The sequence below is a fragment of the Rhinolophus sinicus genome, chromosome 7 (assembly GCF_057876585.1).
Source record: "Rhinolophus sinicus isolate RSI-liver-muscle chromosome 7, RSI-T2T, whole genome shotgun sequence".
In the NCBI taxonomy this organism is placed as follows: domain Eukaryota; kingdom Metazoa; phylum Chordata; class Mammalia; order Chiroptera; family Rhinolophidae; genus Rhinolophus; species Rhinolophus sinicus.
Window position 1 is genome coordinate 48465927 of NC_142507.1, and position 26601 is coordinate 48492527.

Genomic DNA, 26601 nt, shown 5'->3' on the forward strand with positions numbered 1-26601 from the left:
TAGTATGGATCATAATATAATTATTGGACACTTAAAATTCTGATATAATGTTGTTTGGATGGTTACATCACTCACCCCTGCGTACAGAGATCTTTTGATATTCAGCATTTCATAAATAATGTAGACTAGATCCATACATAATTTATCACTGAATAGAAATTTCTTAAGTGTTTAGTTCTAAGGGCCTCTGTTAGATAAAATGCATCTCCTCATAAACATGCTTTTGAAGAGTTAGCATTATATCTGCCATCTTTTCAGGCAGATGTCATGAAATCCCGTAACTGCACAGCAGATTAAGAACACATTCCTTCCAGAGAGTCCCAGTGGGTTGAGGAATGCGGAGGAATCGTTCTCAGAATTCTTCAAATTTGTTTAGTCACAGAAGTCTTTTGATTTATTCTAGGAATTACGTGGAGGTAAAGAGAATACCAGAGGGGAGGGAAAAGTCTAGTGAATATTTCAGTTGAACTTTGTTAATTAGAACTCCTGCTAATTCCAGGTGGAGTTTGCATTTACACTGCCTGTGAAGAAGATTTCGGCAGGATGTAGTAGCATCAGCAGTATTTCACAGGCGTTGTGTATCATAAAATCAGACAATGAGTTTAGTTCAAAGAGTCAAAATCTATATGCATATATTCTAATAATGAATATGAAAGATTTAGCATGTACTTGAAACTTGGCCTTATGGATTATTGTAAGACTTTGACCTTGATGGAATCAAAGTAGAGCTGTACTCTGATTTTACCTCATCTCTGATGATTGTTTTATGCACAGACTGCTTAAGGCACTTTTTTTGGATAGTGTTGGAGAGACATCAGTAGACCTTTTTTTTTTTTTTCAGATGCCTGACCTGGTTTTTTCAGATGTCATTCGAATTTACTGAAATACTTGCTCATGTACATAATAATTCAGATAGATAACCGTGTATGTTTGGGGGACACAAAGGCTCAGTGATTTTCTAGAAGTACTCACAGAACTCAGCAAAGCTGTTGTACTCGTGCTTTCAGTTTATTACAGCGAAAGCTGCCGATTAAAATCAGTAATAGAGCAGGTGCATAGGACAGAGTGCAGGAGAGACAAGGTGCGGCCGTCTAGTTGTCCTCTCCCAGCTGAGGGACGCGGGCAGTGCTTGATTCTCCCAACAATGACGCATGGCAGTCAGGGTGCAGGAAGCCTTGCCAACCAGGGAAGTTCAGCCGTGCCTTGCTGTCCGGGGTTTGTTGTGTAGGTTTGGGGGAGCGTAGTTCTCCAGCCCCTCCAGAGGTCAGGCTGATATGTGGCCCGAGGCCATAAATCATATTGTTAGCATAAACTATCGGACCTGGCCCAAGGCCTCAAGTAAACAAAGATACTGTTAACAGGCAGGGTAATAAAGGTTTAGAGGTTATTTTCCAGGAGTTCAGCACAGCCCAGACCTTTCTTTGGGATGCGCAGGGTTTGAATAACCCAGACCTGCTGAAGTAATCCATAGTATCCGACGTTCTTATAAATCAACACAAAACACGTGAAAGACCCCTGTGTATGCGCCTGTACCCATTATGGCTACTGATGTAGCGAGCAGAGAAAGTTGAAATCTAAGCTTGCGGGGGAAGAAGCTAACTAGCCGTAATGTGTTGTGAACTGCAGAATACCTGAAAGTTTCAGGCGTTAGAAACCATTTCAAGAATTAGACAGCATTTGCCTCTGAAGGCAGGGGTGTAAAATAGAGCTGGGAAAGGATTATTTGGAAGTTTTAAAAGGAGCTCTTAACCACTAGTTCCCCAGTTCTCATGCCAGTGCATCCTAGCTACCGTCTTCCCTTTCCCAACAGAAGACCAAAGTTAACCTTCTGGAGGGATGGATTAGAGAAGATGGGAATTTTGAGAATGCCACAGGTGTGGCTAAGGGAAAAGTGCAGAGGTCTAAAAAATGAGGGAGGAGGAGTAGAGAAAATTAAGTGAAAAATGAGTTCCGGATATTGAGACCACTTTTCCCTGCCTAGTTCTCAGAATTCTGGCAGCCAGGTTTATATTCAATAAGCTGGAGAATGGAGGCCTTCTCTCTGGGGAGACGGGCCCAAGAGAAAAGACCTACTGTTCCTCAGCGAAACACCCCTGGGTTTCACCTCATGTCCCTAAGATGAGGCTCAATCAAAAAGCCTTGCTCATTCACTGACCGCCTTTGATTGTCCCCAGCGCTTCACTCTTATATGAATAGTAAACCAAAGATCACCAGACATTTAAGGAAAGTTTTTCACGTGAGAGAACAAAACAGGTGGAAGAAAGGAATTCAGAGGATACAGAAACAATACAGGGAGCAGAAAAAAATATGTCAGAAAAGAATTCACATCATTAGAGTGACAAAAAAATTGAATTCATAAAATGAGAACACAAGTTATAAAAAGGAGCGTTTACAAAATAAAACAAATAAAATCATAATATCCAGAACATCTAAGAAATGATCAGATAGGTATTTTAGAAGAGAACAGAGAAAATAGATGGCGAAGAAGTCAAAGAAACAATTCAAAGAAAATTGGATAAAACTTAAAGGGTCTGAGTTGCCAGATTGAAAGGATCTGCCGGGAATCCAACAGAATGAGCAAAAGAAAGGCTCCTGAAATTTTAGAAAAATAGGCATAAGAAACAGATCTTCAGACAGACAAACACAATCAAGCAGACAAACAAAACCAGATCCTAAAAGTTTACAGAGAAGAAAAAAGGTTCCAACCAAAAGATTGGGATTGTATATAATGGCTCAACAATAATATTGGAAACTGGAAGTGGAGCAAACGCTTAGCATTATATATCCAGTCAAATAATGAAATCTGAAGGTAAAGCTATTTTTAGGCATCTTCTCAGGTTACTCCTGGAAAATATGCTTCAGCACAAAAATAGGAAAAGAAGGGATTTTGGAAACAAGGTATCTGTCCCTAGAGAGAAAAAGGAAGGGGAGTCTTGGGATTGTGAGTAAGGGAATCTGTAGGATGACAGCTGTGCTTCAGATGGAGAGAACAGAAGTCCAGATTCCAGGAGGAGCATAGAGAGCTTCAGGAAGGCTGGAGCAGAGACAGCAGTGGAACTGACAGTAGATCCCATGTGTTTGATGATATTGAGACATGTTGTGAAACTCATAATTCAGAAGTAAATTCACAATTGTTACATTAAAAACTAAGAAAACCCAAACCCTCACACCAGTGGTTAACAGCAGGGTAAACAAAAATGGTACAAAGTAATGTAATAATTATAAGAAAAACATGTCAACTATATTGGGAGAGTGAGTCAGGGAAATGTATGTGGGGAGGGGTTGGTAGTGGCAGAAGAGCGCCTAATTATCTTAACTGCTGGAGAATAGAGTAAATCTCTAAAATTTAAAAATAATCATGAAATAGCACCATAAACTACATTGAGAAATGTAGTGGTAAATAGAAAAAAACAGTTGAAAGAGTTTAAGTAATTGTCTCAGGAATTATCAGAGGGGAAGATATGCCAGGTTATTAGATTTTTAAAGTAGTCAACTTTATTGAGACATAATTTATATACAATAAAATATACCTGTTTTAACAGTGCAGCTTGATGGGTTTGGACAGATGTGTGCACCTGTGTAATAACAGTTACTATCAAGATGTGAATATGTCCGTCATCTCAAAATGGTTTTCTTGGGTCCCTCTTTGGTCCGTCCACCTGATTCCCTGGTCCCAGGCAGCCACCGATTTTCTTTTAGTAATTAAGGATTAGATTTGTCTTTTCTAGAGTTTCAATCCAATGGAATAATAAAGTGTGTGATATTTTGTTGCTGGGCTTTTGCTCTGCGTACTAGTTTTGAGGTTCATCTGTGCAGATTGCACATAAAGTTATTTTTTTTTCTTAACAGCATTGCATTTTGTATGGATATACCGGGATTTGTTTTCTTCAGTCATCTGTTGTATATTTGTTCAACATTTGTTCCAGTTTTTGGCTGTTATGAATAAAGTCGCTATGCACATTTGTGTACAAGTCTGTGTGTGGGTACACGTTTTAGTTTTAGTTTTGACACTTTAGTCTGTGATCTGTTGTGAGTTACTTTTTTGTTTATTGTGTGAAGTAAGAGCCGTGCTTCATTGTTTTCCCCATAGAGCTCTCTAGTTGTTTCAGCACCATTTGTTGAAAGGATTATCGTTTCCCAATTGAATTACTTTGGCACTTCTGTTCAGAATCAATTGACAGAATCAGTAGATGTTGAGTCTCTTTCTGGACTCATCTGTTGCATTAATCTACCTGCCTGCCCTTATGCCATTAGGACTCTGTATTGGTTCCTTTAACTTATAGTAAAGTTTTAAATCAGTAAAGTCCTCCAGCTTTGTTCTTTTGAAAAATTATCATAGCTGTTCTAGGTCCTTTGTCTTTCTAGAATTAGCTTTTCCGCGAAAATAAAAGGTTACTGGATTTTACTGAATCTGTAGATGAATTTGGAAGAATTGTCATCTTTCACAGTAGTCTTCCAAGAGCATGTGATATCTTTCCACTTATTTAGGGTTTTAATTTTTCTCAGCAGTGTTTTGTAGTTCTCAGTAAATATGTCTTATACACATTCTGTTATATTTATTCTTAAGCATTTTGTGTTTTTGGATGCTATCATAAATGGAATTGTTTTTAGACTTCCATTTCTGTTTTTTATTGCTAGCATATGCAAATATATTTGATTTTAGTTTGCTGAACTTGTCTCCCATTATTTTACTGAAGTTATATATTAGTTCTAGTGATTTCTGTTTTTTTAGATTGCTTAGGATTTTCTTTATATAGAGTCATGTCCTCTGTGAATAGAGATACTTTTTCCTTTTTGATTTGTATGCCTTTAATTCTTTTTCTTCTCCTTGCACTGTTGAAAAGAAGTGGTGAGAACGGACATACTTACCTTGTTCTCAGCTTTAGGGTTAAGCGTTTAGCCTGTTCCCATTAAGTGTGTTGTTAGCAGTAGGTGTTTGAAGAGTGCCCTTTATCAGGTTGAGGACTTTTCCTTGTAGTTGTGGTTCACTGAACGTTTTTATCATGACTGGGCGTTAAATTCTGTCAAATGTCTACATCTATAAAGGTTATTGGATGATGTTTTTCCTTTTCGTCTGTTGACACGATAAATTACATTGATTAGTTTTTGAATGTTAAATCAGTCTCACATTCCTGGGTTAAACTGCACTGGGTCATGGTGTCCTTATATATTGATGATTTTTGTAAAGTAATTTTACGTCTTTGTTTTTTGAGATATACTGGATTTTAGTTTCCTTATAATGTCTTTGCCTGGCTTTGGTGTCTGAGTAATGTTGCAGAAAAACAAGTTGAGAAACGTTTTAATAAATAGTGTACTGTTAAATGAATAGATTTTTGATACTCCACAGTCTACTATTAAATAATTCAACTGATATATAATTAAATACTCTGCTATTGTGTTCCTTAGACTCCTTGGGTTGTAAGAGACTCAGTTCAAACTAATTGATATAAAAATATTTATTATTGATATAAAAATATTTATTAGTGACTAAACTAGGGCTTCAAGATTGGCTGAATCCAAGTCTGTAGATGTTATTGTCAATAATATGTATCTTTGTCTTTCTCTTTCCTTTCGTTATTTAATTTCTCCATGTTGGAAGAGAGTTAGCCCCCATGAACTTCAGGATTATATATTGTTCAGACCTTGAATTGCAAAATGAGAGTCCCTCTGTCTCCTAGTGTCTATAACAATATGCATAAAAGGACTTGATTGTCCCCACTTGAATCACTTGTATCCATTCACTTTGTCTACGTCAGGGGTTGGGCGAAATCCAACCTGTGGGCCAAATTCTGCCTGCAGCCTGTTCTTTAAAAATGAAATGTAAACGGAGCAGGCATGCCCATGTGTTCATTGTCTAGGGCTGCTTTTGTGCCGCAACAGCAGAGCTAAGGAGTTGCTGTAGAGACTGTATGGCCTGCAAAGCCTAATGTATTTACTTTAAAGACAGAGTTTGCTGATCTTTGGTCTGAGAGTGAGGGGTTCTCTAGCCAGGCTGTGTTAATTGGTTGTGAAATCAGAGCTCCTTGATTGACAGCTCCGTCATAATCACAGTGAGGGAAGGGGGTCTGTTCCCTAAAGGACTGGCAGTTCCTAAAAGGAAAGAATGCCAAGCAGACACCTTCCTCCCCAATAAAAACTTGTCTGTGACACCCAGTTTTTCCTTCTGTTGTGTAGACCCTGAGCTTAAACACTATTTCATGTGTGTTTTCACACTGATAAAAGTGTTAATAGAATAAGACACTAATGTATTAGATGTAGGAGAATGTGTAAGGATATAGTGATAGAATTCCTAAATTACAGTGTGAATAATGTAACTTGATGGATTATAATTTTTCTTTCTCAGATGATGAAACATGCTTGGGATAATTATAGGATATATGGATGGGGACATAATGAACTCAGACCTATTGCAAAGAAAGGACACTCCACTAATATATTTGGTAAGTTTACTTTTTCCATTTTTAAAACAGGATTTAACTTTTTAAATGCATTCCAAAGCCTGAGTCTGTCTATGGAATTATAATTTGAAGCAATGTGGTTTTTTTTGTTTGTTTGTTTGTTTTTGTTTTTTGTAAGTTTCAATCAAGATTGGTATGGTTGCTTTGGAATACACAGATATGTGGTAGATTTTCTGTTTACATACAGATGCTTCAGTCATTTAGTCATTTTCTTCTTTAATACTGGAAAGTTAGGTACCTATTTGTAATTCTAATTCTTTTTCCTCAACACAATACCAGTCCTGATACTCACATATTATAGAGGGCGAGGGGAAGGAAAGGGAAGGCCAGTAGTGCAGCGTACAAGCATGTCTTGGAGATACTGCAGGTACAATTCCAGGCCACCAAATCAAGTGAATATAGCAGTAAAGCAAGACACGAATTTATTGGTTTCCCAGTGCAAAGAAAAGTTACAGTTACCTATATAATGCAGTCTATTGAGTGTGTGTAGCACTGTGTCTAAGAAAACAGTGTACGTAATTGAAAACTACTTTATTGCTAAAAATTGCTAACCATCATCTGAGTCTTCAGCGAGTTGTAATTTTTTGCTAGTGAAGGGTTTTGCCTCAGTGTTGTTGGCTGCTGACTAATCGGGGTGGATGCTGAAGGTTGGGATGGCTGTGGCAAGTTGTTAAAATTAGACAGCGGTGAAGTTTGATGCATCGATTGACTCTTCCTTTCATCAACGATTTTCTCTGTAGCATGCGATGCTGTTGTTTATAGCATTTTACCCACAGTAGAAATTCTTTCAAAATTAGAGTCAATCCTCTTAAACTCTGCCTCTGCTTTACCAACTCAGTTTATGTAATATTTTAAATCCTTTGCTGTCATTTTAATAATCTTCACAGCATCTTTACCAGGAGGCGTCTCCATCTCAGAAAAGAACTCTCTTTGTTCATCCATGAAAAGCGTCTCTTCATCTGTTCAAGTTTTGTCATGAGATTGCAATTCAGTCATCGTCAGGCTCCATTTCCAATTCTAGTTCTTTTGCTATTTCCACCACATCTGCAGGTATTTCCTTCACTGAAATGCTGAACTCCATGAGGGTTGGAGTCAACTTCTTCCAAACTCCTGTTATGGTGATATTTTGACCTCTTCCCATGAATCAAGAATGTTCTTAAAGGCATCTAGAACGGTGAATCCTTTCCAGAAGGGTTTCAGTTTGTTTTGCCCGTACCCATCAGAGGAATCACTGTCTATGCAGCTATGGCCTTTGGAAAGTTCTTAAATAGTAAGACTTGAAAGTCAAAATTACTCCTGATCCCTGGGCTGCAGAATGGATGTTGCGTTAGCAGCTCTGAAGACAACATTCATTAATCTCGTTTTGCGTCTCAGTCAGAGCTCTGGGTCACCAAGTGCATTGTCAGTGAGCAGTGATGTTTTGAAAGGAATCTTTTTTTTCTGAGCAGTAGGTCTCAACAGTGGGGTTAAAACATTCGGTAAACCATGTTGTAAACAATGGCTGTCATCCAGGCTTTGTTCCATTTATAGAGCACAGACAGGAGATTTAGCATAATTCTTAAGGGCCCTAGGATTTTCAGAGTGATCAGTGTGCACTGACTGCAATTTAAAGTTACCAGCTGCATGAGCCCCTACCAAGAGAGTCAGCCTGGCCTTGGAAGCTTTGAAGCCCGGCATTGACTGCTCCTCTCTAGCTGTGAAAGTCCCAGGCGGCATCTTCTTCCCGTGTGAGGCTGTTTTATCCAGATTGAGTATCTGTTGTCTAGTGTCGCCATGTTATTATCTTAGCTGGACCTTCTGGGTAACTTGCTGCAGCTTCTACATCAGCACTTGTGCTTCACCTCGTACTTCCACCGTGTTTCCCCAAAATTAAGACCTGGCCGGACAGTCAGTTCTAATGCATCTTTTGGAGCAAAAATTAATGTAAGACTGATGAGAGCAAAAATTAATATAAGACTCGGTCAGTCTTATATTAATTTTTGCTCCAAAAGACGCTTTACAGCTGATTGTCTGGCTAGCTCTTATTTTTGGGGAAACACGGTATGTTGTGGAGACGGTTTCTTTCCTTAAACCTCATGAACCGACCTCTGGTAGCTTCAAACTTATCTTCTGCAGCTTCCTCACCTCTCTCAGCCTTCATAGAATTGAAGACAGTTAGGGCCTTGCTCTGGATTAGGCTTTGGCTTAAGGGAAATGTAGCTGGTTTGATCTATCCAGACCACTAAAACTTTCTTCATATCAGTGAAACAATGCTTTCTTATTTTTATCGCAGTGCTTTTAATTTCCTTCAAGAACTTTTTCTTTGTATTCTCAACTTGACTAACTGGCTCAAGAGGTCAAGCTTTTGGCTTATCTTGGCTTTCATTATGCCTTCCTCACTAAGCTTTTGATTTAAAATGAGAGACATGTGACTCTTCCTTTCACTCGAACACTTGGAGGCCATTGTAAGGTTATTAATTGGCCTCATTTCAATAAGGACTAGGGAGGCCGAGGAGCGGGAGAGACAGCACTGGCCTGTCAGTAGAGCAGTCAGAACACACACATTTACTGGTTAAGGGCTCTGTCTTACATGGGTGCAGTTTGTGAGACCCTGAAACAATTACAATAGTGACATCAAAAATAACATCACAGATAACGAGAACAGATAAAATAATAATTAAAAAATTTGAAAGAATTGCCAGAATGTGACACAGAGACACGAAATGAGCAAATGCTGTTGGAAACATGATGCCAATAGACTTGCCTGACACAGGGTTGCTACAAACCTTCATTTTGTACAAAATGCAGTATCTGTGAAGCACGGTAAAGTGAGCGCAATAAAACGAGGTATGTCTGTATATAAAATAAAATGAACATGGCCAACGTGGTTTGTTTGGTAAATTTCGTGGGTTATGTTGTACATTCACAGTTAGAAGGGAAAAATTAACTACTATATGCGTACGCAAGGAGGTCTGGGGATGAGCTGTGTTCGGCTTGAGTTCTCTCTAACTTTCCACCTCTCTTGAGTTCTGTCCACTTGTTAAACTTCTCAGTTTCAAAGCGTAAGTTAACTTACTTAATTATCTTAAGTAACAGCTTTTACTTAGACAAAGGATAAGTTTTGAGAATTATCAAGCTGTTCTTTACAGTCGTCACTTCTGCCCCCATTGAAATCCTTCTTGATGTGATGGATATCTCTTAGATACTGATGGATGAAGGCAAGAAAGTATTAATGGGGTAAGAGTACCCCATAAACCAGTGATATGCAACGCAGTTAACTTTACTAAGTATAACGTACCACCAGAGTAATCTAAATAACAGCATTTTTCTGGGAGTGTGAAATGATAGAAGAGTTTTTCTAATGCTATGATTTCTCTTATAATTTGTTTTTTGCTTGGTTGTTGTTTGTAAAAAAGACAATAACTGAAAAGATCATTTCTCCTGGGTCTGAAAGATGTTGGGATGGAGGAATAATGGAAAAACATTTTATAAATGTATATTATAATTAAAAATCTTTTTTTAATTAGAATGAGACACCAGAGATCTCCTGATATGACATTTAATTTAGCGGTGATCACTTAATGAAATAAAGTGTATTTCCTCAGCAGAGGTTACAGATAGGAAAGTTCCCCTTGCTTTGTGGATGCCAGTGTGAGACATTAGTGAAGTAAAAGCCATTATGTTTAATGGTTAATTAAAATTAGATCCTCTCTTCTAGTAAATATCCCTTTATAGTAAACTTAGTGGTAAACTATGAATCCTTTTAAAGGATTGGAGCATAAATGTGTACTGAAAATAAGAGTTGGATATTAATTTTCTACTTGTTTTTTTAAGAACACTTATTCTCAGAACATCTAGTGTGTTAACATTTATCAAATAGATCCTGGTCCTAGGCGAGGTAGTACATAAATAAATTGCTTCATTTAATCGTTGCAGTAACTTTGTGAGGAAAGATTGTTTGCTGAATTTAAATTTAGAAGATAAATAAGCTTTCATGTAACTTTAGAAACTTCATTTCTTAAAAGTCAATACCAGTCTTTTCTGTAAGTGAGCAAAAGCGCTGTTACTTTCTTAACTGAATGTAATTTTGTTAAAATCCTAATGGAGAAATTTTGACTTAATGTTTTTTCTTTTTAAAAATAATAGCTTTTTTTTTTTTTTTAAAGAATGAAAGGCAGTTTTAATTTTCGGTAATTCTGTCAGCCTTCTTCAGATGTAAGCTTCGTAGATCCCTGTTTGGTTAGGTTGGTAAATGATGACGGCCTGGGAGCTTCAGATTATTGTCAGGTGGGTTCTTGCCAGCTGGTCATCAGGAGCGCTTCATTTGATTTACTGGGTAGACTTAGACTTATTTGTGAGATCATAGAAGTTAAAGGGGGTTAGAGTTGGAAAGGGAGATGGTACAAATGAGCCCATTCATTCTGAGTTAACTGGGTACAGAAGCAGGCTTTTCCCAGTGGTCCTCCATTTCACAGGGGTCATTATGCAAATGAATAGCAATGAAATATATATTCTAATACAAAGTTTTACTTTCTTTGCTACCAATCTGACGTGAGGTCAGTTATTTGCTTTAGATTCTGTAATTTGGTTTGTGAATAAGACTATAGTTTCTTTTAGTCTTATAGTCATATACACGTTAATAGTAAAAACGTCAACGGAGTTTATGTAGTTTATGCTGCTGTGGACTGAATTGTGCCCCTCACAGATTCATATGTTGCAGCTCTCACCCCAATGTTACTGTACTTGGAGATAGAGCCTTTAGCAGGGAATTATGATTAAATGAAGTCCTAAGTGTGGGGCCCTACTCTCCTCGTCTTCAGAGACAGAGACACCAGAGTTCTCTCTCCCCTTGCACATGCACCAGGGAAAGCCATGTGAGGACACAGTGGGAAGGTGGACAAGAGGAAAGCCTTCACCAAAACCTGGAGCCTTGACCTTGCACTTCTAGTCTCCAGAACGACGAGAAAATAAATTTCCATTGTTTAAGCCTCCTAGTTCATGGTATTCTGTTACAGCAGCGTATGCCAGCGACTAAGCTCAGAGATTTATGTGAATTGAACGTATTTACTACTAGCAACCTTCTGAGGCACGTACTTATTATTGTTCCCATTTTACACGAGGAAATCGAAGCACAGTTAGGGTCAACTAACATCCCCAAGGTCACACAGTAAACAAGGGAGCCAGGATTTGAATCCAAGCATTCTAGTGTCACGATCTATGCTTCTAACCACTATTCTGTACTGCTTCAGAAATCCTTCAAGATAGAAAAAAATTAGTATCAGCACACAGGAAAAATCCATTCTGAGAAGAAAATTATAGTAAAATGGTAGACAAAGTGAAAATGCAACATGCAGAATTTTCAGTGGTCAAAATTAGGTGCTTATATATTATGTGGAAGGTGTTAGAGTTTGTGGAAAACAGCTTCAAAGATATCCTGTTCCTTTTTCTTAGTCTGATTATTAAACAGTTCTTTTATATGGCAACTGAAATTAGTGTTCCTCTGCCTTCTGTCTCGTCCTTGGCATCAGGGGATTCTTCATGTGCAGATAACAGAAAATCCATCTCAGAATGGCTAACCTGAAAAAGGAAATTTAATCAGTTCAGTGAAGTCCTGGAGTAGATCAAATTGCAGCTCAGCCTTTTTCTTTATCTCTTTCCTCTGTTTTTCTCTGTGTGTTGGTATCTTCAAGCTGGCTTCTCAGCAGGATGGCTGCAGCAGCTTGAAGCTTCCTAGCTCCACGCCACCACTTCTGTAGAGAAGAGAGCACTTGCGTTTCTTAGAAATCATTGCAAGACCCATTGTTTCTTGCTGTCTCTAATTGGGTTTTCTGTACCCAGGAGGACGGGATGTATTTGTTTGGTTTTTGCCCAGTTAGGGCTCACCCCTGGAGCTGGTGAGTGGGGAGAAGGAAATGTTGCCAGATGTAAGTTAGCACTGATACTAATTTTTCCAACTGCAACTCGAGTGTGTGTACGCTGCCCCCCATTAGTCACTTAGCTGTCCTGGTTATCAGATTGACTGTCACAGTGCTTATATTCAGCTCACCCTTATTTTACTTAATAACGGCCCCAAAGCCATTCACGTAACTTTTATTACAGTATATTGTTATAACTGTTCTATTTTATTATTAGTTATTGCTGTTAATCTCTTACTATGCCTGGTTTGTAAATTAAACTATTATAGGTATGTATGTATAGCAAAAACAATGTATGTAGGGTTCAGTAGTATGGTTTCAGGCATCCACTAGGGGTCTTGGAACGTATCCCCCATGGATGGGGGAGGGGGAGACTATTGTACTCAATATTGTTGAAATGTCAATTCTCTTGAAATTCATATTTAGATTTAAAGGAATCCCAATAAAATATATTTTGTATAAATGATAGGCTGATTCTAAAATCTATATGAAAATGTAAAGCATGTGCAATAGTCAGAATAATTTTTTTAAAAAGAAGAACAACGTTGTAAGATTTATATTACCTGATTTTAAGACTTACTGTAAAGCATGGCTTTAGCATAAGGACAGACACAGAGATCAGTAAAAAAGAATAGAAATAAAACTGCACATACACGGTTAATGGACTTTCAACAAAGGTGCTTAGGTAATTCAATGGGTAAAAGGATAGTCTGTCTTATGAATTGTGCTGGATTAACTATATATTCGTTTAGAAAAATGAATCCACATTTTTCACAAAAATTAACTTGAAATGGACCATAGATTTAAACATAAAAGCTAAAATGATAAAACTTCCAGTAGAAAGCATTTGAAAAATCTTGGTGACCTTGAAGTAAGCAAAGAAATTTTAGAATACAAAAAGAATAAACCATAAAAGAAAAAAGATGGATAAATTGTACTTCATGAAAATAAAAAATGTCTGCTCTCCAGAAGACATTAAGAAAATAAAAAGTCAAGCCACAAGATTTGGAGGAAATATCTGTGATAATATGTATGTAAGGATGTATATCTAGTATATATAAATAATTCATATACCAAAGAAGGTATATGAATAGCCAATAAAGCACATCAGTTATCAGGGAAATTAAAATTCAAGCCACAGTGTAATATCCTCCAGACCCATTAGAATGACGAAAATTAAAAGACAAACAATACCATTATTGACAAGGATGGTAGAGCAACTAGAACTCTCAGACATTACTGTTGGAGGTATAAAATGGTACACTCTGGGGAGAAGTTTGTCAGTCACTCATAAAGTTAAACATAAACCATACAGCTCAGCAGTTCTCCTAAATTTTTCTATGATGCTCACGGTGAGAGCAGAACGCAGTTTTATTTTTCTTCCCAACTTAGATTTTTGCCTCAGTGGTATGCAGATTCATAAATTGAATCTTAAGCTCTATTTTCCTATGTTCTATAAAAGTTTATGTAGGAATTAATCATCCTTAAAATTAAAGTAGGATTTATTCCATGAAACTTCCAGAGCATGGTACTTTTATAGTGGGTGTTCTTTGAGAACTCTATTTCCTGTTCCTTGGTCTGTTTGTTTAGATCTTCTGTTTCTTTTTTCATAAGTCAAAATAATATATATATTTTCTTACAAAATCATCAATTCCACTCATTTTTTCAAATTTATTGGGACGATATGACTAAAATAGGCTTTTTATCATCTTCTTAATTTCCTCTGCATCTGTTTGTTGAGGCAGTCTCATTTCTTATTATGTACTTGTGTATTCCCTTGACTGGTTTTTAAAAATTGGTTAGTGGTAGATTCATGTATAATTATTTTCATGGAATTATCTTTTGAATTTATTATTTTGACAGTTTTCTTTATTAATTTCTGATCCATTAATTTCTGCCTTTAGCTTTTCTGGTTTTCTAGTTTGTTGGTCTAGTTTATCATTTTTTTTCTTCTTAGTAGAATATTGTGAATTCAATTATTTTCATTTGTTCTTATTAAATACTGTAAAAAAATCAAGTTATGTTTTTCTCTGAGAACTGCTTTTATTGATTTGTGTTCTCATAATAAATTTTTATTAATGTTTTATACATTCTGCAATATCATGTTTTACTTCTTTTTTGATCCAAGGGTAGTTTTAGACCTTTTAATTGTTTTCAGTTGAAATCTTGAGTCATCTAGGTAAACAGTCATAGTGATAGCCAGTAATTCCAATTTTGCCTGTCTCTGCCATGGGCTGTTTATGTTTAACCCATGGCAGAGACCTCTTCTTGAGGAACTAACCAGAATTGGTACAGAATAGGCTTGTCAGGCCTTTTTCCATTTCAGAGTAGGCGGCACCTTAGAGGAATTTGCACTTACAAGACGATATAATAACTAGAGAACTGAGGAGCATAACTACCTATAAACTTTGAAATGAGAATAAAAACTGGCACTCTTAAGGATTTAAAATAAACATGATAAAAATTTTGTATGAAATACTAAAGTAAAAAGATACGTATTAGGGCGGCCAGTTGGCTCCGTGGTTAGAGCGCACTGCTCATAACACCAAAGTCGCCAGTTCGACTCTCACATGGGCCAGTGAGCTGCACCCTCCACAACTAGAGTGAAAACAATGGCTTGACTTGGAGCTGAGCTGCTCCCTCCACAACTAGATTGGAAAAACAAACAAACAACGACTTGACTTAGAGCTGATGGGTACTGGAAAAACACACTGTTCCCCAATATTCCCCAATTAAAAAAAAAAATATATATATATATGTATTTAAGTGATTATCCAAGACATAGGCTATATAGGTGATTCAACGGCTTGATAAAGTTATTGTTACTCTAAAAAAGCTGAGGAAAAAGGAAAGTATGTCTGTAATAGCGCAGAACAAACATTCTAGTTAATATCAACATGAAGAGAACTGAGTGAGTAGAAGACCAAAGACTTTATGAGCGCGTGCTGGAGTACTTGTTAGTGGGAAGATATGCTTATTGATAAGTTGAATAAGTTACTAGGAGCACGTGGACAAGAAAATGTGACATAAGTTAAGGACAGCCATTATAAGAACAAGTTTGTGTAGTTTTAAACCATCAGAAGAAAACACAATTTATCCAGTAGAGAACGGAGTGGAAGAATAAAGGAAAGAAAAGAAAGAATAGTAGCTAAGTAATGTTGAATGCTAACTCCTAAACTATCACCAAGATAACTTGTGGGTAAGACAAAGCTGAGTTTAATGCTTACGGTGGTAAATAAGGCAGACCACTATCTCCCCAGAGCCCTAATAGCTTGTCACACGGGGAAGGAAAAAATTGAGATAATTATTGAGATTTAAAATCTGGTTTAAGATGGGCTTTTCAATTGGGGGATGCTTGGTTATGACTGGATAAGGATCATGATATAATAGTTTAGGGTTCATAAGCGGAGCATTTAGAGGCAGAGAGTTCTGCGTTTTGGGGTGTGAGACATCATTTGTTACTTTCTGTTGAAGAGTTGATGAGTCTTTCAGGAAGTTCTAGAGAGAACAATAATATTATCTTGCAACTTTTATCATTCTGAGCAAGAGACCCCTAGAGCAGAAACTCTTGCTAAAGACAGTCTAACAGTAAGTCATGTTAATGTAGATAGTAAAAGAAGCTGTGTGGGTGCTTTCCATTCTCAGAAGAGAGAAATAATAATTGCCCTCCTGGGGTTGATTACTACACTATCAGGTTTGCTATTATTTTTTTCAGGAGTTTTACAGTTGCGTTAATTGGTAAGATTGGCCTGTTTTCTTGTCATGTGTTGACAGTATCTAGTTTTGGTATCAGCTAACTTTGTTGAATTAGTTCCTTCCTCACTGAAACATTTCCTATAAGATCAAGATTATCTCTGTGCTCAAGATGGTAGATCTTTTGTTTTGATTTTCTCTACTCATGTTTTGTTTCATGGCTTCCTCTTTCAGTATGATCAACCTGCTTTTTGATTGCGAAGTATTATTAAAGTCTGTTCTATTATGGCTATCTAGCCTTGTTGTCCTTCCATTATTTTTTTTAAGTATACTTTTTGTCCTTCCTATGAATTTGCCCTAGAAGAGCATGGCTGTCTTATGACAGCTTGTTGTCTTGAACGAGCTTCCCCATTTCTTGAATTAATCCTTTTTTTAAACCTATCTCAGTTAAGTAAATAGATATTTCATATTATGATGAAGAAAATTAAGGAGAATCATAATTTTAGTCTTTCTTTATCTTCCTATTACTTGTCAGTGTGTCATCTTTAGGAAAATATGTTAAACAATGTATATTACCTATTCTTATGGAAAAGCGAACCATGTTGGATGTTCTGTTTAGTCCTGATACTCCTACCTTGATTTACTTTCTATATATACGGTCATAACAGACCTTATATGACTGGCATCTTTTTAATGACAATTTTTCCCCTCCAAATACAGGAAGTTCACAAATGGGTGCTACCATAGTGGATGCTCTGGATACCCTTTATATCATGGGACTTCACGACGAATTCCGAGATGGGCAAAAATGGATTAAAGACAACCTTGATTTCAGTGTGGTGAGTACACAACCGATCATTGCTTTGACTGACTATGAAAAGACAGAGTCTAAGCAGAATGGATTTGAGCATTTAGGAAATCCTAAGTCCCCTTTCTTTTGGGATTATCAGTTGTTACTTAATTTTTGCATAAAATACACTCTTTCTTACCATGTGCCTTTTACTTTTCTTGCCCTTATCATTTGAGGCAATGTGGTAAGACAGTAGTTAGGGGGGGAAACACTCTGAACTGGAACTATCAGTAAAGCATAAACTACTTTATAAATAATAAGTGCTTCATTATTTTTTTAAAGGTTTAATGATTTGGCCCAGCTTTGATGAGACGTCCCAGTCAGGCCTAGGCCCGTCTTGCCAGCACTTGGGCACAGTTGTTTAGCGGTGCTGCTTAGGTTTGAAGCCCAGCACAGCTACCTTCTAGCCGTGTGCCTTGGGAAAGGGCCTTGTTCTTTCCCAACCTGTCATAAAATTGCTATCCCATTGCAATATTGTGAGGATTATTTGAGGCCATCTGGTACATGTAAAGAGCTCAGTAAATGGTAGCCATTATTTTCCTGATTACCCGTCTTCACCTAAAAGATGTGTGGACTGTTTTGTCATCTTCATCATCATCTTTGATGATATTTGTGCTTCCTGTTCCTTCTGCATGCTGTCAGAAGTCACTGCTTCTCTGTGTGTTTGATTCTTTGGCAGACTCTGCAAATTGTGATTTAAATCCATAATTATTTCTTCTCTGATGTCTTTCCTGATGCTAACTAGATAACAACTGATGACTTTCTTTCATATTATACTAACATTTCAGACGCATTTCAATGAGAACAATTCTTACTGTCAATTAGGTTTAGGTTTGGCTGTGAGTGGCAGAAAACCTAATATAAAACAACCTAAACAAGAGAGCTGTTTATTTCTCTTTCATCCAAATGAAATACAGAGAAAAGCAGTTTAGGGCAGGTTTGGGTAGCTTCTCGATTATTTAAGTACGTAGGGTCCTTTGTTTTGTTGCTCTGTCACCTTCAGTGTGTAGCTTCAGCCTCATGGTACAGGATGGGGCCTCAGGTAAGGTGGGTAAACCTGCCATTTGCAGAACAGAGGAGGGGTGACTGTTCTTTAAAAACACTTCTGGGGAGTTGGTCACCCCATTTTTGCTTGTATGCTGTTTACTGTTGAGTAGATCATCATAGGGCCCCGTCTTGTTGTAGAGGGGGGTTGACAAATGCAGTCTTTTTTTCCTGTTTGGCTGTGTAGCACTTACAGGTTGTACTTCCTGTATCTTCAGAAGGCCCTACTCCAGAGTCATGAAGATATATTACTGTGTTTAATTCTAAATGTTTGCTTTTGCATTTAGGTTTTTAATCCATGTGGAATTGATTTTTTTTAAATGTAGAGTGAGATAAGCATTATCAATCCTAGCACCATTTATTTCCCCACTATTTATACATGCTACATTAGTCATATTAAGTCTATTCTTTTCTATTGGCTTTTTTTCTTTATCCCTACATTATTTTTAAACTGACTTAATTACAATATTTTTATAAGAAGCTTGATATCTATGTTTGAATCTTGATATCCCATCTTGTTCTACTAGGAAATTATCTTAATTCTCAGCTGTTTGTTCTTTTAAGCTCTGGAATATTATTGAAATTTTGATGAGGATTGCATTCAATTTATAAATTAATTTGGAGAGAATTGACATCTGTGCAGGCTCAAATACTCCTGTTCACTAATGTGGCAGCTCTGTTATGCCTAATAATTTGCTAGTATATCGGTGTATCAGTTGGCTCTATCAGGAACCAGAACTATACCATTTATTTTAATGTTTAGAATTGTTAACCAAATAATGGGGAACTGAAAAGGCAAAAGGAGAACACCGTGGTATCACAAGAGGTAACTATAGTAAACAGCTACCACGGCTGGGTCTGTGAGAACAATGTAAAGAGCTTGGGACGGTTAAAATACAGTGTCCTGGGATTCTGTTTCTGCTACCTTAGGAGCTCTTACATGGGCGCTCTCAGAGCTGCGGCTCAGACCTCTGAGGACGGGCTCCCTAGCTAGTGCTGGTATCGCGAAGGGCTGCAGTGAAGTTGTTTTGGAGAATGTGTATGTGGGGCAGGAGATCTGGAACCTGGAGCCACCTGCCACTGCCAGGGTGAAGAACCATGGCTGGTTTAACACTGTCAGGAGCTAGAAATAAATTGGAAGGAATAAGTCCCTTCTCCTTCCTCTAGCCTTGTATTGTCTTAGTAAACCTCCTATAGGCGTGGCCTGTGAGGCAGCCAGCTGGCAAATGAGAAATGCATTTGCAGAGTTCCAATTCCGGTATACCAGAGTAGAGTATAGAAGGATGGATTTGAACCTGAGGAAAGATAGCTTAATAATCAGCACAGTCAGATGCTATCCCTTTGCTTTTAACCTTTCTGTGTCATATGTTTTAGCTGTTTATTATACATACGGTAGTATTTGGAGTTTTGTTATTTTTATCCAGTCTTGGAGTGTTTTAACTGTTAAGTTTGAAATATTTGCATTTATTATTATAACATATATTTGGTGTTGGGGCTTCCATCTTTTTTTTTTAAACTATATTATTATACTTTTCATTTGTGTTTATTTTCTGTCTTTATTTTGGATTAAATTACTTCATGTTTCTTTTTCCCTTTACGAGTTGGACATTTTTACTTTCCATTTCCATTCATTTTGGGGTTACCCTTAAAATTGTATATGTATTTTTATCAAAGTTTAAAATTAATCATTTTTGTTATCCTCTTTCTGAACACCATGATTTAGAATTCTTTAACTTAGTTAATCTTGCTCTTGTCTTATGTGTAATTATTGGTCCCAACTTGTATTTAAAACTTCCAAATAAAGGAATGAATAGTTTATTGAATGCTTCCTCTGTGACAGACACTGTTCTAGAATCCGTGGTTGCAGTAATGGACAAAACAGTTTTATGTCTTTCTTGAGTTTATACTCTAGTTTTGGGAGAAAAACAGTTGTTAACTTAAAAAGCCAAACATGAGAGGTAACAAATGTTTATTTGCGTTCAAAAAGAATGGCAATCTGGGGACATAGATTCAGGCAGAAACCCAGATTATGTCCTGATTAGGAGGTGAAGCAAGGGGTTTTATGAAAAAGGGAAGGGGAATAAGTACATGATTTAAAAGGAAGGAGTTTCTGTTGGTGCTAATAAGCCAAGTTACTCTCTAGCTGTACACTTGGTGGTGCTAATTCCAAAGAATGTCCTTAATTTTTCGTCCTTATAGTCAGGTTGTCTGCTTTTCTGTTAGCTTTACACACGGTTGTAAGATAATGGTGCTTTGGCCCAGTCCAAAGGTTATTTTTGCCCAGTTCAAACACTGCAAAGGTTTGAGGAGTAAGACATGCAAAGCAGTTCTTCTGGGATGGTGGTTCCAACGCCATTTTGAAATGGCTCCATTTATATAATTTTTCACACAGTAAACGAATATTCCAAGTTGTAGATAGTATGTCAGTTGGTGATAAGTTCTGTGGAGAATAAATAAAGAAGAGAAAGTAGGATTGGAGTAAGTAGTGGTGGGGGATTGCTATTTTACAGGGGGTGGCTGTTGAAGCACTTATGATGCCACTTCTGAGAGGAGACGCAAGGGAAGCCGTGTGGATATACGGCTCTCTCCTAATGGATAGTATAGCTGAGTGTAGAATTAGAGGTTGATGATGCTTTGTCTTAACCTTTTAGAAGTACAGATCCATTGTCTTCCTGTGTATGTTGTGCTATTGAAAAGTCTGCTACCAGTCTAATTTTCCAAAAATAATCTGTCTTTTTTCCCCTTGTTTTAATATTTTCTTTTTTGCTTTGTTGTTCTGTAATTTCATTATTACGTGTCTATTATTCTTTAAAGGACTTAATGTGTTATTGGCCTGAGGATTTATGTTTTCATCTATTTTGGAAGATTCTCATTCATAACTCCTTTGGATAATGTCGATCTCCCATTCTCTCCCTCTAGAACTTCTCTTAGAACTTCTCTCCTGTCTCTCTTGTGAGGGAAGATATGAATTTTACACATAAAGAATTATAATCAGATGATAACTGCTACTCAGGGAAATAACGCAGGGTAAGGGATATTAGTGATGAGGGATTATTTCACTATTTTATATCATGTGATCAGAAAAACTTTCTGATAAGGTGACATTTGTTTAGAGACCTTCAAGTAAAGTACAATGTAAAGATTGACACAGGAATGAATTGGGCAATTCTGGAACAGCAAGTAGACCCATTTGGTAATAATAAAGTGAGTCAAAGGAATACTGGTTGGAGACCACATCAGCGAGGTTGTGGGGAATCTGATTATGTGGGGTGTTACCAGTCATGTTACTCTGAGTATAGCCAGAAGTCATTGTAAGGATTTGCACAGAGTAGTAGCCTAAACTGACGTAAGATTTAAAAGGCTCACTCTCGCCATAGGACGCTGAATAAATAGAGCGTAGGGAGGAGGGTAAAGATGAAATCAGGGAAGCTGTCTAGAAGATTATTGTTCCGGTGATAGAGGCCCTCCCTCCCTCTTTCCCTTCCTCTCTACATTTAGTGACTGTCTACTGCAGCATGCTGTATGTTGGGAATATATGAAGTAATATAAAATGCTTCGCTTTTGAGGATGGTGTGTGATAACAGTTATGTTATTAAAAAATTATACTGTATTGTAAAAATTCTATATTGAAGAAATATACTTTTGTTAGCAAATGATGTTCTGTCTATAAATGTTGGAAAGAATTCAAGGTAATATACATTCCCTTTTAATTTGTGTTTAAAAATTAATTATAAATGTTATCTTTATATTGGTCAATTATATATATTCTGTGGATTCTTTGGTCATGTTCTCTGCCATTTCTTTTCTTTCCATGTATTAGAATTTTTTTCCAGCAGTGTCTGTGTCCATATCTAAATACAAACATACAGACTCTGTGTAGTAAGGTTGTTAATATTGCTATATTTATGCCAAATTTCCTTCTGTTTGTTGTTTGCCCTTGAATTTTGTTCATAATGTTTTTCTTATGGGTAATTTGCATTTTGGGGAAATTCAAGTCTTTCTATTATCATTTGTTATCAATTGATTTTATGCTTAAAAAGTACCTGCTTTCTCAAGGACGTTTATATGTTGGCACATTTTCTACTTTTTTGCTGTGATTTTTTTTTTTCTATATTTCTAAATTATTTTGAGATATATATATAAGAAATGAGTATCCAAATTAATTTTTTACTTCGGAGTCAATTTTCTCAACATTATTAATTGAATAATCCATCATCCTACCATTATTTTTGGTGTCTCTTTTAACGTTTATTAAGTTATATATACTAGCAAAAATATTTAAAATTCTTGAGGACAGAAGCAAGTGAAAATGGACATTATACTGTCGCGATTAGAACAAAGAAAGGGACCAGTAGAAAGAGTGCTAGTTCCAGAATTCAGGAAGTAGAGGCTTTCATGAGGAGAGACTAGTCAACAGGATCAGATATCTTGCTAATTTCACAATATGTAGGGTCCACGAAAATGGCCCCTTGTTTTTGGCAGTTGGGAAGCTGTGGTGATGGTAATGGAAGCGTTTCAGTAACATTTTACAGATGGGAGGTGAAATTGCAGTTGCATGAAAAATGAAGATTTAGAAGGTAGAAGAACCTTCTCCACAGGGTGTTTGCAAGAAACATGAAGTATTGAAAACATTCTTAAAACTATAAAGCTTCGTGTATATGTGAATATTTTCCATATGTTTTCACAGAATTCAGAAGTGTCTGTGTTTGAAGTCAACATTCGATTTATTGGAGGCCTGCTCGCAGCATATTACCTTTCAGGAGAGGAGGTGAGCAAAATCAAGTAATACATTGTTTTGGGGAAGGGCTTATAAATGGAATTTCATAAAACGCAAGGTTTCCCCGGCAGCATATCATTTTTCTTAATTGTCTAATATTGAACTATTGTTAAGGTTTGCTGAAAGAACTGGAGGCTTTGGGTAGGACTGTTCCTTGGGAATAATGATTTTTCCATTTTGAGAATCTCGGTGAAACATAAATTCATCACAGATCCCAGCTTTGTATACACCATGTCTGCTTTGCATTCCTTCTCTCGAGTTCTGCTGCTACAGTTAATGGCCTGGTCGAAACAAAGGGGTAGGGGGAATTTATAAGATCAGAATTAAGGAATGAAACAGGAGGAATGAATACGGATCCTCCTAAGACCAAAAATTAATTATTAAAATTGTCTGTTCGAGACTTGAATCCAGTTTGTTGCTATACATTAAAACAACTCTGAATTCTCCTTTCTGGAAGTCTTGGTGTAATATACACAGACACGCTTCAGACCTACCATGCTGGGAAGGTGGATGTGGGAAATTCCTTTTCACTCCTCAGGTGGGTGAAAGAATGGGGTTGGAGAGTGGGAGAAAGAGAAACTACAGGACGGACGTTTAAGTCATTTCTATATCGTTTTCTGAGAAGCTACTTCGCCCATATATTTAATTGGTTTGTTGGTCTAAATGATTGTAAGAGCTCTTTGTAAGTTAAAAAAAATTCATCTTTTGTTATATGTGTTGTAAGATGGATTTCTATGTTGTCTTTAGTTTTTAGTTTTTGTGGTTAACCTTAAGGTAGTCATTTTTAGGATTTCTTTCTTTTTTTTTTTTTTACCTTTGTGGCTTCTAGATTTTGTTCCTTAGAAAGCTTTCCCCGTGTCTGTGTTATCACAAAACAAAAATTCTCATTTTTCTTCTGGATTTTTATAATTTTACATGTTTATATTTAAATATTTCATCTATTTTTGTGTGCTTTTGTGTGTAAAGAGAGAGATTTTCATGCACTGTTTTTTATGTTTTTTTATAAGTAATATGTTTGAAGATACTGGTATTTAATATGTAATGTTAGATAAATAACATTAATTTGTAATTTTACTGTCAGACTTTATTATGTAACTTTATTATGCTTCCAACCTATCTTTCTAACTAGAACACTTCAATTCACATTTAATGAAATAAATGTCTTATGATCTGGCCAAGTATATTTCAAACTTCAGTGTGTATCAGAATCACATAGGATATTTTTTTTTTTTTAAATGAAGATTCCAAGCCCTTCTCATAGGACTGTGAGTCAGCTGGTTTAGTGTGGAGACCATTATTTATGTCTTTTTTATCAAGACTCCTTGTTAAAGGTGATTTTGGAAATGCTGGTTCTATAAACTCTGACCTAGCTTATTTGAATAAAATCATTGTAAATTAATTGATGATAGCATTTTTAAAATGAGGTTTATTGTGTTGTTACTTACAACATAGAATAAAATGCACCCATTTTATTGTATACTTATGTGAGTTTTGACAGTGAATACAGTCTAGTAACCACCAGCACAGTCGAGACACAGAAGAATTCCATCGTTCCCCAAAATACTGTTTTCCCACTGATGGTCACACCACCCTTACTGCCAAGCTCTGGTAGCTACTGATCTGTTTCTGTCCCTACAGTTAGGAATACTGGCTGCTTTGATGTAGGTAATTCATTTGAGGTTCATCCATGTGTTTAGTAGTTACTCTTTTTTACTGCTGTATAGTATTCCGTTGTTTATTTACTAATGGATATGTTTCTAGCTTTGGAAATTATGAACAAAGCTGCTATAAACACTTGCCTATAGATTTCTGTAAGACCGTAAATTTCAATTTCTGTTGGGTATAGTATACACCTAGAAGTGTATATATTTAACTTTGAAAGAAACTACCAGACTCTTTTCCAGTATTTGCCTCCCATCATGACCAATACTTGGTACTGTGAGTTTCTTTAGTAATACTGTTTGGCGGTTCTAATAGCAGTGTACTAGTATCTCACTGTGGTTTTGTTTTGCTTTTACCTCGTGATAGAAATGAGGTTGAGTACCTCGTCCTGTGCTCATTGGACGTCATACGTGTTCTTTGGTGAATTGTCTGTTCACATCTTTTCGCATTAAAAATTTGTTTTGTTTGTTTCTTACGGCCACAGTGTGTGGATTTTTGTATATTCCAGACATAGGCCTTTAATAAACTATGTGTTTGCAAGTATTTTCTCCTTGTCTGGGCCTTGTCTTTTCAGTGACTTAACAGTATCTTTTGAAGAACTGAAGTTGTTACCTCTTGAAGAAGTGCAGTTTATTAGTTTTATTTTATATGGTTCATGCTTTTGGTGTTTTATTTAAGAAATGTTTGCCTAATCCAGAGTCCCAGAGATTTTCCTTCTAAACATATTATATGATTCCTTCTAAGAGTATTATAGTTTTACTTCATGTTTACTTTTTTCAATTTTATTGGGTAATTGTGTTTTTTTCCAGGACCCATCAGCTCCAAGTCAAGTTGTTGTCCTTCAGTCTAGTTGTGGAGGGTGCAGCTCAGCTCGAAGTCCAGTTGCCGTTTTCAGTCTAGTTGCAGGGGGCGCAGCCCACCATCCCATGCGGGAATCGAACTGGCAACTTTGTTGTTAAGAGCAGGTGCTCTAACCAACTGAGCTAACCAACTGCCCCTTCATTTTTATTTTTAAATTGATAATCTATTTTGAGTTAAATGCTGCATACAGTAGACCCTCCCTTAATCATGGTTTCAGTTTCCACAGTTTTAGTTACCTGTTGTCATCTGTGGTTTGAAAATATAAATGGAAAATTCCAGAAATAAAGGATTTATAAATGATGTAATTGTGCACCATTCTAAATAACGGGATGAAACCTTGCACTGTCCACTCCATCCTGCCGGGGACGGGAATCACCCCTTTTTTCAGCATGTCCACACAACCCACCCATTAGTCATTTGGTAGCCCCCTCGGTTATCAGCTTGACCGTCGTGGTGTCACAGTGTTTGTGTTCAGGTGACCCTTATTTTACTTAATAATGGTCCCAAAGCATAACAGTAGTGAAGCTGGCAATTTGGATTCGCCAAAGAGAAACCTTAAAGTGCTTCCTTTAGGTGAAAAGGTGAAAGTTTGCTACTTAAGAAAGAAGATAAATCGTATGCTAAGGTTGCTAAGATCTACAGTAAGAATGAATCTTCTGTCTGTGCACTTGTGAAGAAGGAAAAAGAAATTTGTGCTAGTTTTGCTGCCAGACTTCAAAGTGCCAAAGTTATGGCCACAGTATGAGATAAGTGCTTAGTTAAGATGGAAAAAGCATTAGATTTGTGGGTGGAAAACATGAACAGAAAACATGTTCCATTGACAGCGATGTGTTGAACCAGAAAGCACTGAGCCTGTGCGAAGACATCAGCAAGGGGTCCCCTGAAATGAATGACACAGCCATTTACTGCAAGTAAAGGATGGTTACACAGATTCAGGAATAGGTTTGGCATTTTATCTCACATCAGTCACAGGAAGGAGGAGGAATACAGCACAGTAAGATATTTTGAGAGGAGAAAGAGATACACACCACATTCACAGAATTTTATTACAGTATATTGTTGTAATTGTTCTGTTTTATTAGTTATTGTTAGTCTCTTACTGTGTCTAATTTATAAGTTAAACTTTATCATAGATATGTGTGTATAGGAAAAACAGTATATATAGGGGTCGGTACCGTCCGCGGTTTCAGGCGTCCACGGTAGTCTTGGAACGTCTCCCCTGGGGATAAGGGAGGCCCGCTGTGTGCTCTGAGGGATGGTTGGAGCTTCATTCCTTTCCAGATAGACATCCAAAAGTTCTAGCACCATTTGTTGAGAAGACTACACTTTCTCTATTTCAATGACTTTGCATCTTTCTTGAGA

General features: G+C 36.9%; 1 protein-coding gene across 2 annotated transcripts in view; it reads left to right on the forward strand.

The window, feature by feature from the left end:
• MAN1A2 (mannosidase alpha class 1A member 2) overlaps positions 1 to 26601 on the forward strand; it is a 111553-nt gene that overhangs the window by 19296 nt on the left and 65656 nt on the right. For both annotated transcript variants that reach the window (XM_019730603.3, XM_088799519.1), the window contains exons 3-5: positions 6344 to 6440; positions 16766 to 16884; positions 22627 to 22707. In XM_019730603.3, the coding sequence (XP_019586162.3) occupies positions 6344 to 6440; positions 16766 to 16884; positions 22627 to 22707 (297 nt within the window). The remainder of the gene's footprint in view (positions 1 to 6343; positions 6441 to 16765; positions 16885 to 22626; positions 22708 to 26601) is intronic.